Source organism: Drosophila gunungcola, assembly GCF_025200985.1.
Source record: "Drosophila gunungcola strain Sukarami chromosome 2R unlocalized genomic scaffold, Dgunungcola_SK_2 000006F, whole genome shotgun sequence".
In the NCBI taxonomy this organism is placed as follows: Eukaryota; Metazoa; Arthropoda; class Insecta; order Diptera; family Drosophilidae; genus Drosophila; species Drosophila gunungcola.
This window is the reverse complement of record NW_026453168.1, coordinates 392,041-403,957: the sequence shown is the minus strand read 5'-3', so window position 1 is coordinate 403,957 and position 11,917 is coordinate 392,041. Positions and strand designations below refer to the sequence as shown.

General features: G+C 43.4%; 3 protein-coding genes and 2 long non-coding RNA genes across 11 annotated transcripts; 3 read left to right on the top strand and 2 right to left on the bottom strand.

Moving 5' to 3' along the window:
* Positions 1-373: 373 nt before the first annotated feature.
* Positions 374-1,491, top strand: LOC128254952 (uncharacterized). Of its 4 annotated transcripts, XR_008267589.1 has the most exons (4): positions 374-725; positions 789-865; positions 981-1,241; positions 1,304-1,491. It is a non-coding gene; the product is annotated as an uncharacterized LOC128254952 (long non-coding RNA). The 4 variants fall into 4 exon arrangements; XR_008267587.1 differs by having other exon boundaries at positions 789-1,241; XR_008267588.1 differs by having other exon boundaries at positions 374-865.
* Positions 1,246-5,234, bottom strand: LOC128254951 (arylsulfatase I). Of its 3 annotated transcripts, none has more exons than XM_052984347.1 (7): positions 4,958-5,234; positions 3,690-3,804; positions 3,478-3,637; positions 3,334-3,421; positions 2,880-3,271; positions 1,547-2,291; positions 1,246-1,475 (listed from the first exon to the last, which is right to left on the bottom strand). In XM_052984347.1, exons 2-7 carry the CDS (start codon positions 3,795-3,797, stop codon positions 1,286-1,288), a joined length of 1,683 nt encoding a protein of 560 aa, XP_052840307.1. In that variant the 5' UTR covers positions 3,798-3,804; positions 4,958-5,234; the 3' UTR covers positions 1,246-1,285. The 3 variants fall into 3 exon arrangements, with proteins under 3 accessions (XP_052840307.1, XP_052840308.1, XP_052840309.1); XM_052984348.1 differs by having other exon boundaries at positions 4,992-5,234; XM_052984349.1 differs by having other exon boundaries at positions 5,108-5,232.
* A 179-nt stretch (positions 5,235-5,413) lies between these two features.
* LOC128255054 (zinc transporter 9) lies at positions 5,414-8,535 on the bottom strand. 2 transcript variants are annotated; one of them, XM_052984494.1, is made up of 8 exons: positions 8,151-8,535; positions 7,191-8,093; positions 7,005-7,138; positions 6,540-6,946; positions 6,148-6,476; positions 6,019-6,093; positions 5,839-5,952; positions 5,414-5,767 (listed from the first exon to the last, which is right to left on the bottom strand). In XM_052984494.1, the coding sequence occupies exons 2-8, from the start codon at positions 8,085-8,087 to the stop codon at positions 5,723-5,725; spliced, it is 2,001 nt and encodes a 666-aa protein (XP_052840454.1). In that variant the 5' UTR covers positions 8,088-8,093; positions 8,151-8,535; the 3' UTR covers positions 5,414-5,722. The 2 variants fall into 2 exon arrangements, with proteins under 2 accessions (XP_052840454.1, XP_052840455.1); XM_052984495.1 differs by having other exon boundaries at positions 7,005-7,131; positions 7,199-8,093; positions 8,151-8,523.
* A 314-nt stretch (positions 8,536-8,849) lies between these two features.
* Positions 8,850-10,037, top strand: LOC128255059 (methylglutaconyl-CoA hydratase, mitochondrial). Its single transcript, XM_052984509.1, has 2 exons — positions 8,850-9,272; positions 9,328-10,037. Exons 1-2 carry the CDS (start codon positions 8,951-8,953, stop codon positions 9,903-9,905), a joined length of 900 nt encoding a protein of 299 aa, XP_052840469.1. The 5' UTR covers positions 8,850-8,950; the 3' UTR covers positions 9,906-10,037.
* Positions 10,038-10,548: 511 nt separating this feature from the next.
* On the top strand, positions 10,549-11,017 carry LOC128255063 (uncharacterized). Its single transcript, XR_008267596.1, has 2 exons — positions 10,549-10,766; positions 10,864-11,017. It is a non-coding gene; the product is annotated as an uncharacterized LOC128255063 (long non-coding RNA).
* The last annotated feature ends 900 nt before the right edge of the window (positions 11,018-11,917 follow it).

Here is an 11,917-nt window from a genome sequence, read left to right as displayed (position 1 = left end):
AATTTTTTTTTGATAAAGCAGGTTTAAATAAAAAAATTGCATGTCAATGTTTCCACAAACCTGCATTAAAATTTGTGTTTCAAACTGTCGGTCGATATTCATAGATTAAATTTTTCGCTGAGTTAAGAACCATAGGGACACGTAATTGCACCATTTTGTTTTCACAAATTAAAGGGAATTTGTATGTGAAGTAAGTGGAAGACTTCAACACGTTATATAAGTTTTAAATATATATTTTTTAAATTAAGCTTAGATATTGCAATATACAACATTGTTGTATGTTGAAAATTTTAATAATACTAAGCAATTTTAAATATGTCATTTATACTTATACAATATTTTTAGCTATGAGTTTGCGTTCTGGTTTGTAATTAGAAAAAAGCTGACAAGAAGTCAAATGGAACGGAAACACATGTTGGCCTTATCAATTAGAAATCTTTTTTTTTTAATTTAGTTTCCGCACAGGGAATTTTATTTCTCAAATATTTCTTGCACAACAAACTCCCATTTGAACACCAATGGTAGAAATTATTTTCTCTAGGGAACACAATTATCGGCTTAGTTTCTATGCTGAAAGCATTATGGTTTCGAAGTTTCGCTATTTAAACTGTGACCGAACTTGATCGAGAGTCAGTCGAAATTAATTGTCCGCGGAGAAGTTTCTTAACTCTGAAATGCGGCAAGTGATTTGTTGATTACTTTACTTCAAGGAGTTCAGTAATACGGTTGGCCACTGCACTATTTAAAGTGCAGAGATCCTTTAACTAACATTCATTGGACTTTCGCAGGACTCTCTATAACACTGCAACCAATCGGTCGAACGTTATGGTTCTCGCTATATTTTTGGAGAAGGAAACCCATAAATGTAATGGGATAGGATAGTATAGTATGGGATGGTATATAAACTTCGGATTGCCGAAGTCTGCTTCCTTCCCTGTTAAGGTTTAATCGTGTTAAAACAACTATTATTTCGCTCACAGATGACATCTTAGCTGAAAGGATCTCCTATGATGAGTCCCCACCTGTCCTGCGTACCGCATCCTCTCCTGTCGCTGTGTAAACTTCTTCAGTTGTCTTATTCCTTTCCGAATGGGTCTGACCGTGAGGATGAACATAGTACCATGTCCATCCTGACGGGCAGACACATTTTGAAAGTAATAAGACATATGAAGGGGATGTACCCAATGGCAGGAGAGGATGCGATACTAAGGGTCAGTAAGCATGTAACCGACAATCAAAAAGTAATTACCTATGAATTTTAACATTAATATGAATTTGTTTTAATTTAGACAGTCTTTGCCAGATCTCCACTAACGGGCTCATGGCCATTGTTTTGATAGTCCCCAAAGTTTGTCCACGTATAGTTCCAGAATCTGGGATCGGCTCGAGGATCGGCCGGTTTATTTGCCGGCGGCACTGCCGTGGAATTGAAGCGCTCCAGCTCAGCCATCAAAGCGATGAGAACTTCGGGATATCTTTATAATAATTTATGCGACCAAAAAAAACAATAGAACATACAAGAATAACGTATTTCAGACAAACTTACTGCTTTGCCAGGTTGAATTGCTCACAGGGATCGTCGCGAATGTGGAACAAGCATGGAGCCGAGAAGGCGGTGGCCTTGCAGCTGCTTCCTTGAGAGGATTGCAGCTGGCAGGTGACCGTGGCCGCTGCCCGCAATCTCTGCTGATCCGCTCGACTTGGGAGCATCTTGAGACCCTCCAGCGCCTTGCCTGCCCTACTCTTGGGCACCATCGGCCAGTCGTAGAGGCGGGGATCCCGCTCGCCAGCCGGCCCGTACCATCCGTCCCAGCTGCCGCGGTAGTTGGTGCCCTTGACCAGCTTCCAGTCGCCCACACTGAGCGCGGCACTGCCCCAGATGTCGTCGATGTTGTGCAGCACGTTTAGCCGCGGCGACGCTCTGTCCTGGACCAGAGCCCGCCAAATGCTCAGGCCATCGAGCTCCTTGCTGAGACTGGCCACAGCTGGTTGCCCACCGGCCGCCTCCAGAAGGGTGGGCAGCCAGTCGACGATGTGCATGGTCTGGTTGGACACCCGCTGGCTCTTCTTGAGCAGCGGTGACCAGATCAGACCCGCCGCTCTTACGCCACCCTCCCACAAGGTGTTCTTCACACCCTTCAGGGGGTAATTGGAGGCAAAGTTCAGATTAAAGCCTTGGGCTGGACCTCCATTGTCCGAGGAGAACACAATTATGGAGTTCTCCAGCATGTTGGACTTGCGCAGCTGGTCCACTATTTGTCCCACAGAGTCGTCCATTTTGGATACCATGGCTGTTAAAGATAATATTTAAAATTAAATCATTTAAAAAATGAAAAATATATACAGTAAATAAATTGGTTCTTTTGATTGGATCATATAGGAACAATCAGAAAAACTAATGAACAAAAATTATAGCTTAGCTGATTTACAATTTATATGACTAAACTTCGGGGTATATTAATAAAAATATAATAATTAATTAATAACATTATATCTAACGTTCCATAGGAACGTTTAAAAAATTCTGCGGAAAATCGACAAGCTTCATTGTTTTTAAACATATATAGTCCTTTTGTAGAACAGCTGCAACAAACTTTGTGTTGTAGAAGCTTGCCGTCTTTCTTCTTTTGTATTAAAATTGAACTCACGCGAAGTCGATTGTCATCGGTCTGGTTCTTTGTACTATTTTCTATTAGAATAATTTTCAAATAATTTTTCTGTGATGCTTTTTTGATGTGTTTTTAAGGTGTAATTTTTTAATTTAATATTAAATTTAAGATTCCAAAACTGAAAAACTAAAAATTATTTTTACAAGAACATTTTTTGCCTTTATTGATACGTTTGAGCAGTATAGGGTTAACATAAATGTGCCAACTCACCGGCGAATTTTCGACGTTTATAGTGCTGAATGTGTCCCATCCTCAGCACATCGTTGTCCGGCACTGGGAGCGGATTGTAGGGATTGCTCGAGTGGCAGGCTGCATGGGCCACATAGAGGAACAGAGGACCTTGGGTGGAATTGTGGTTGGCAATGACCTTGACCGAGTGATCGGTTATCACGTCCGTGGTGTACTGCCCATGGAGATCGTAGGCCACATCCGTGCCGTTACGCATGTCCAGCCCCCAATGGTTGTTCTCGACGGCAGTGTGGTCATTATAGTCCTGGTGACCCGACCAGAATCCCACATGGCTACTAAAGCCCCTATGAAGCGGAGTATATTTGAGTTTCCAGTGGCCCAGATGCCACTTGCCAGCTATGTGAGAGGTGTAACTTGTTGTGGAGATTATAGTTAGTAATTGAAGGTTACCAATTAAGCAATCCTTTCGACCTACCCCAAATCATTCAAGTACTGAGGAAGTATCTTCTCGTCCAGCGGTAAGCCTCGAGGTTCAGCGGCATAAAGAACCGTGTGTTGCATTCCTACAATAAGTCTTTTATTAGTTATAAATATTTGGAAATATAATCCCCTCACCTACCCGTATGTATGGGATATTTTCCAGTCATAAGTGCTGATCTTGAGGGTGTACAAATGGGTGCCACATAATAACGATTCAGAATGATCCCAGAATAGGCCAAGGCATCGATATTGGGCGTGGGAATCTGGGCCGAACCATGGAAACCCACATCGTTGAAGCCCTAGTAAAGGTAAAAAAAAATATAAAAATATTCCCTGACTTCTTTGACTTACCAGATCATCGGCCAAAATAAATATAATATTGGGCTTTGTGGGAGGTTTTTCCTCCACACCTGTTATCAGTTTAGGCAGCACCAATAACAATAGCCATAAGCACTGCATTGTCTCACTGAAAAATCAAACAGATCGTGTAAGATATATGGAATCACTAAACAAACAAAAAAAAATGTTATGAGATTGTGTGATATAGGCAATCATTAAAAAAGCAATTTCTAAAAGATCGTGTGATTTATGCAACCATAAAAAAACAATTAGTTAACTAATTGATGTATTGCAGAGATTCCCAGTGACAGCAATTACGAGAACAAGCTGATTTCAATTGATTGATCATCCACCTGTTTGCATCGTGGCATTGATCGTCATCTGGTTTGGAATTCATTTGTCTGTGGAATGGAACCGAAACCGAAACCGAAACCGAATCAGCAATTGCACCCAGTGCGCGACCTCAATTCGGATGGGCATGGGCCACACTTCACCTGCAGCGGTGCATAATTGATTCTATATTTACAAATTGGTCATAGGGATACCCTGAAGTATTTATGGGAATACACTTGTTTGGCATTTTTAAAACGATTTCATGTGCCAACTAATTAGCATGTTAATTCCGTTTGTCGCTGATTGTACCGTTAATGGGTCAACAAGTGCCACTCAGTAATCAGAAAGCTCAAATTAAAAAACCAAATTAGATTCGGACATTCTTTTTCAACTGATCGACCTGCTAATGCTCTAATAATAATAACAGACATAATAATTTTCGTTTTTAAAGAAAGTTAAAAAAAATTTATGGTAATTTTTAAAATAATTAGCATATAAAATATTAGGAAATTAAATGCAGATTGAATCATTTAAAAATAATTCCATAGAATTTTAATTTTGGTAGTAAAGCCCCATCAATTTTGTAAGTGCACTTTTCATAACCATTTAACCATCATTAATTTTCTGTTCTGATACATTTTAAAACTTTAAAAAAGAATTATGTAAACTTCTATTTAATAGCTTTACCGCTTTCTACATAGCTGATATCAAATACTGATACTATTATGCTTTATTAAATATGAACTCTCTTTTTTCAACGTAGAAAATTCTTTGTTATTTTAACAATGAATCTATTGTTTGTCATAGGTCGGTAACCCTTTAGTAACTTTTTAAAGAAATTCATTTATGCAAAATCACACATAAGCAAATTATTATTTTTTTTTTTTTTTGTGACATTAGTAAAGTTCACGCCCGTACAGCTTAGACTTTTGTTTTGTTTATCTTACTTAATTTTGGAATTAATTAGACTGGTAAACAAACCGCAGGCAATATTTATTTAACACGTTAACTTGTTCAGGTTTTTGTGCCTTCAAAGTTGTCCTCGATTATATTAGCGAATTTTGTATTTGACTTTTGGTTATATTTAATTTTCGTACATATAGGTTGCTGTATTTAGAAATGATTTGTGTTCACTGGTGATCAGAACTTGAAATATTATTTATTCGGCTCTCATGGGTACGCCAAAAGCCAACCGTTTTAATTCACGCGCCAAGTCAGACTGAACAAATTCCCAAACAGCCACAGAGCCGCAAAACTTTAACAGTGAAAGTAAAACGCTGTTAAAGATCGACATCTATTCAAACAGAGGAAGAGAACTGCCGAGCGCTCTGCCGGTTGTAATAGCATAAAAAGCGAAAACTATTGCATTTGTTGACCTCCGACCCCATGCCAAAGAAGTGGAAAACGTTGCATAATAATTACATTATTTATGGTACACAAGAGCAGGCGAAGGAATATTTAAGGAAAACGCTCTACAATTCAACGAACAAACTACTTTGAAAACGTATAGGTACCGGCGAATTTTCCTTAAACCGCCGGACTCCTGTCAAGCCCGAGGCAATACACTTTTAATGCTTATTTTTAAGAATTACATCTAAAAGTACACAATGGGAAATAAATATAAGCTAGACAGGCAAAAATTTCTTATAGAAAGCGACCAAATCACCCAATGCTTTATGATATCAACAGGCCCCCAGGCGAATGGAGGGCGCTTAGAGTATTTCCAGGTCCACGTGACGTATTTCCGGGAATTGTGTCTGTCATAAGAAAAAAAAGTTCAAGTTAGTAACTTCAAAAATTGCAATACTTTGTTTTAGTAAAAATTTACCCGCAGATTCATTTCGATGCGATCGATTTCACCGCCCATCAGGTCCACAATGTTTTCGCCTTGATCCAGCAGAAAGCCCTCCAGATCCTCCACCTTCTCAAAGCCTCGAACCGTCTGCGAAGGTAAACAAAAACCGGTTAATGAAGGGCCCAGACCTAGAAATGGGTCAACATGACGCACCGTAAGCAGCTTGGCCAGATCCTGTTTGTCCAGATACGAACGCGTCAGCTCACGACCGTCGAAGTCTAGCTCAGCCTGTTGAAAAATTTAATTTAGTCGCACCAAGACTCTTCAAGACCAAGGTCTCACCTTGTAGCGGACACGAGCGTTGCCAATATCAATGCCCTTGACATCGTAAATGGCTCTGATCATCACATCAGCCTCCAAAGCAGAGTTTATCTTTTCTAGTCGCTCAGAGGCGATGGATATGCCCACCAGAGCATTGGCATTTGTGTAAATGATAAAGGAGGCCACGGCTCCCAAGAGAGCTCCAATAACCAGGGATCCAGCGGCATCAAAGATAGGAGATCCTGTGTAGCTGCTCAATCCCATACAAGCTCCAGCCACCATGACGCCAGTTACAGCAGCAGCGTCCTCGCAGAGCACCACATTAACGCACGGATCCTTGCCAGAAATCACTGTGGAATATAATCACTGTTAAATGTAAACTATTTTATTGATTTTATACCGGAAAAACTCACCATAGTCCTTGAAGGTCATGTTGTTTTCCTTGGCTGATCGCTTCAGCTCATTGATGGCCACCACCAAAGTGGCTCCTTCAGAAACCAGGGACCCTGCGAGGATGCAGTACACCCAGAACAGATCCGCGATGGGCTCCGGGTGGAGAATGCCGTCAATGCCGTGGTAAATGGACAGGCCACAGCCAACGCAGAAGATGCCTACGCCAGATATCAGCGAGGAAACATATCGCATATTCATGTAACCGTAAGGATGATCGATGTCTGGGCTCTGAGAAGACTTGTAGATGCCAAAGGCCAGGATAAGCTGGTTGATCAAGTCGGCCAGGGAGTGGATAACCTCCGCGAACATGCTGTGGGAACCACTGTACAGCCATCCTCCAGCTTTGAAAAGCAAATTAGCCGCATTGCTGAAAGATATCGAATCTTGCTATCAGAGCTTCAAGCCTGTTAAATTATGGAACTCACATGGCAATGGCGGTGGCCACCACTTGGCCGGACTTCTCCGACTCCTTCCGATTGTCAAGCATCACTTTGGTGCGGGATCCCATCTCCCTGCGGTAGTCGCGCAGCCGCCGCTTGACAGTGAAAAGATCTGTGGAGTCATAGACGTTAGCATCCAAATTAAAGGTTGAACGGACGCAGGGGACACAGGTACTCACTCTGCTGGTACTGCTTACGCTCCATCTCCCGCTTAAGTCGCTCCCGCAATAGGTTCTCCTTAGAGCCCCACACCTCGACGGCTTTGGCCTCCACATCGCGGCGCCAATAGACGGTCATGGGTGGCTCCTGTTCGTACGGAGATCTTCGCTTGATTTTGGGCAGGCTTTCGAGGTCCGCAGCTGTTAGCAAGAAGTCGCTTATGGCCCGATTGGGCGTCACAAAATTACGCTCCAGAGAGGCGCGATAATCAAATCGCGGTCGCTTGGGAGGAAGAACAGGCATCGGAGGCGGAACATCTGCTGGCGGGGATGAAGGAGCAGAAGCTTCTACCGCTTTTGCCACTATTGCTGCTTTAGTCAAATCAGTTATAGATGTGCCAGGCTTTGGTGGAATCGTTTCAGGAGGGTTCATAATACTACCTCCTCCAAGTCCCCCTCCACTTGCTCCAGTGGAGCTGGCGCTGGCCCTCAGATTGATGGCCGCTGCAGCTAGAGCCGGCTCTTTCAGCTTGGACACCGGCGGCAGATCGGACTTCTCGAACACGATCTCATTGATCTTGGAGTCCTCGATGGTGGTGCTGATGGACAGGATGCCCTTGGAGGTCTTTACCTCAAAATTTTTCGTTTGCTTCTCCTTTGGCTGTGCGGCGGCTGTGCCAGCGATGGGCTCCTCCAGAGCCAGTTGCTCCTTCTTCTTTGAATCACTGCCGCCGGCACTGCAGCGAAACTGGAGAAACATGCCGGGTCGCTTCCAGGGATGCGGTCTGGATGTTTCGCCATCATTCCGCCTCCAAGGATTGCCGGCGTCATGGCGCAAGGAGCACTGGCTGAAGGCCCTTCCAAGCTGCTGGTGTCTTCGATGCAGGAGCTGCACGCCGCGCATCAGCATCCTGCACTGGAAAAGGATGGCAGATTAGTTTGGGCTTTACTATATGTGTTAAGGGTTACTTACACGGCGCGCTGCGTCACTATCAAACTTTAGATACTGATCGGTGTTGTGCTATTTGTGGTTGGGGGTGCTCCGCGGTTTCACTTTCAACGAAAAACTACGTCATGCGGGAACAATTAGAATAAGAAGTGGACGGATTGCAAGCGTAACTCCTCCTGATTGGAGGACTCTGGGCAACTCCCCTTTCGTTCCTGGGGGCACACACCTTGGGGCGATGAAGGTGTACTCGAAAAAAGGTTTTAAATACACATTGGCGAACTTTTTATACTGAAAATTTAACCATCACCGGCTGGCGCTTTTTGCCTGTGCTTTATCTGTTGTTGTGGTTTTTGTTTTTCCGCCAGCGCGCCTTGGTCACACCACAGGTTGTTAATAAATGTTCTCACTATTAAGCATATTTGGGTTGAACCGGATGCAGATATGTATTTTCACATCTTCTGAAAATTCTGAAAAAAATTGCCTGTATTTAAAGTCCACAAAGCTTTATGCCCCTTTTTTTTGACTTTTCTGTTGAGAAAAATTATAAACTATATGTTTGGTAACATTTATTAGCTTTTTTCTGAACAAAAATGACCACATTTGCATAATTCCTAGCTTACATTTGTAACTTTTATCTTGTTGAAGCAACGAAATACAAGACAGTGAGAACAGCTCACAAAGTGTCTCGAACCTATCGATATGCTTGTCGATAGCAGCTTTGAGGTTTTTTCAGCACTGGCAGCAACAGCTGTTTTCTGCCGGTCGTTTTATAATCACTTAGTTGTCCAATTTCGCTTTTGTTTTTTCCTCTTTTTAAATACAAGATGTCAATTTTAATGCAAGGAGTTGCGAAATTAGCCCGTCAGGTTACCCGCCCACTTGTTGCTGCCCGCCATTTTGCTGCGGCGGCGCCATACGGCGATGGAGACGAAGTTCTGGTGGAGCGATTGGAAGGACCTCGCCAGGGGATCTCGGTTATTGGCCTTAACCGACCAGCGGCAAAGAACTCCTTCAGCCGGGGAATGGTGGAGACCTTCACTGATGTCCTGGATGACATTAAGAAGGACAATGGATCGAGGGTGGTCGTATTGAGGAGTCTCACGCCTGGTATCTTCTGTGCCGGTGCTGATTTGAAAGAGCGCAAAGGTGAGTTGTCCTTAAATCTTAATGATAACGATTTCTAATCCTTTTAATATGGCAGGTATGACCCCAGAAGAGGCCACCGAATTTGTAAAGGAGCTGCGAGGTTTGCTCATCGCCATTGAGCAGCTGCCCATGCCCGTGATTGCTGCTTTGGATGGCGCTGCTCTGGGTGGAGGTCTAGAAATGGCTCTGGCCTGCGACATCCGCACCGCCGCTTCGAATACCAAAATGGGTCTGGTGGAGACAAGATTGGCCATCATACCCGGGGCGGGTGGCACACAAAGACTACCTCGCATTCTGTCCCCCGCCCTGGCCAAAGAGTTGATCTTTACGGCACGAGTACTCGACGGGACAGAGGCCAAGGATCTGGGTCTGGTCAACCATGTGGTGCAGCAGAACGAAACGAAGGACGCCGCCTATCAGCAGGCGCTTAAGTTGGCCGAGGAAATCCTCCCCAACGGACCTGTGGGCGTACGTATGGCCAAACTGGCCATCGACAAGGGCATGCAGGTGGACCTGGCCACCGGCTACTCCATCGAGGAGATATGCTACTCACAGGTGATACCCACCAAGGACCGCCTGGAGGGACTCGCCGCCTTCGCCGAGAAACGCAAGCCCGTCTACAAGGGGGAGTAAACGGGAATCAGACCACTCCTCCTAAAGTTAAGCTGAAAATTGCATTTATAATTTTATCTGTTAGTGTTGTAGAGACACTCTAGCGGCAAAGCCCATTTCTATTGTTTTGTATAAAGCATTCGATCCTATCGAGCTGCCAAATAACTTAAATAAAGCTAATTGTAGTTAAACAATTTTTTAATAGCTGCGATGACGCATCTCCATTTAGTCATGGAAATGCTAATTACAGCCATTAAATACCACCGATCGAGACACACTCCCATTTGCATTGCATGTACGATAGTACAGCATAGAACTGGAAATTGATGCAAAACTCACCTTGATCGTTCTGTCGTCGAGCTATGCGGAAATGGGAATTTCTTGGGAAGCCGTGTGTTAGAAAGTTCCTATTGTCATGCGAGCTGAGGGTGATTGCATTGCGAATCAGCCCACAAGTGACAGGTTTAGTACCAGATGACTGTAGCTTGGTTTGTCATTTGCACAGCAGGTAATTTGCATATCTCAAATATTTGTAGGCGTGCTTCGCCACACTTATTGTATTTTTGGGGCCCGCTCGAACAAAGGGATTCTGTCACCTGGAACAACACCGAAACAAAACAGGCGCTAAATAAAGTCACTTTGTGAAGCCGCCGTTTAAGATTTAACCGGTTTGGTGGCGGCAACTCAAGGAAGTTGTCACCCGGATGACTCGGGTGACTCGCCACCCCCACTAGCCCAGATTTTGAATGCGAATCTACATAGCGTCACTAAACTCACCTCCGTACATGATCGAAGTCAGCGGTCTCAGTCGTAAATTAAAAATGCGCGCGGGTGTTTGACATCAGGCAAGGTCAGTGTCGGCAGTTGGCAGAAGCTGTATACGTATGTATACCCGAAATATCGAAATCGGAATCTAAATCTCAGCCGGCAAACGGCTGCGCAGTGTGCATATTAATTAATCAATTAATTAATTACTCAGTGCTTAATGCTCAATGCGTCCAAGTCGAACCGAGCTGACCCCAAAACATGGCGAGAAGGCAGAGCCGGAAACCAATTGCGGAAGCAAATCAATTATTTATTGTTTTGACTTGTTATTATGAACGATAATACACACAATGCGATTTGGATGCGAATTTCTCGAGGAGCTTAAGCTCGATCAGTTGGCCAGAAATACGATTGCGATGTGATGTGATGTGCCTTGTAATGAGCCAGAGGCAGGAAAGTCGGTGACAAGAGGCCTTAAATACTTTTTTGAGGGAGGGGATTTTTTTTGAATTAACTTTTTTCAGGTATTTTGAGCTGCCGCTTGAAAATCAATTAGATTGATGAGAGGTATTCTCAAGGTAGCCCAATGTATATCAGATGAGTGGGAAATCCCCCCCCAAAGACCCGATAATATCTTTAGCTCTTAAGTGCTCCCATCCAGGCGGCTTTCACAATCGATAATTCTCTATTAAGGCGGTACAACTTTATCAGGCTCAACGGAGATTGTCAATACGGACAGCGGCAAGCAGTAGTAAATATTTTCCAAATTCTCCATCGATAAGAAATCGTAGTGTCAATATTGCAGTGGCTATAGAGCAAGTTCTTGACCCGCTTTAAAGGGTTTCGGTTTCTTGTCTTGTTCATCGCAGAACCCTTTGCTTATTACTTTATCACTGCTTCCAAGGCTTCCACATGTCGTATACGCAACGTGCAATTGTCTTGCGTCAATAAAAAACCTTGTTAAACAATACAACACAGCTCGTACATCATATTTTATCAGTGCTCTGCAATTAAAGATACAATGTTTACTATCCACAGCTATGGCAAATTCAATCCAATCAACTCCTGAGTTATTGCTGTTATCCAAGAACTCGGCAATATAACCGATACTTAATTGCGTCATTGGCCCTTTAATGCCACCCCTTATAAATCAATGACAACTAAAATCCATTTGGCGCAACGCTGTTTGAACTCGTCGATATTCGAAATGCACATCACGTGAAAAATGCATTTAGTTTACAGCATTTACCGAACCGCTAAAAATTTTC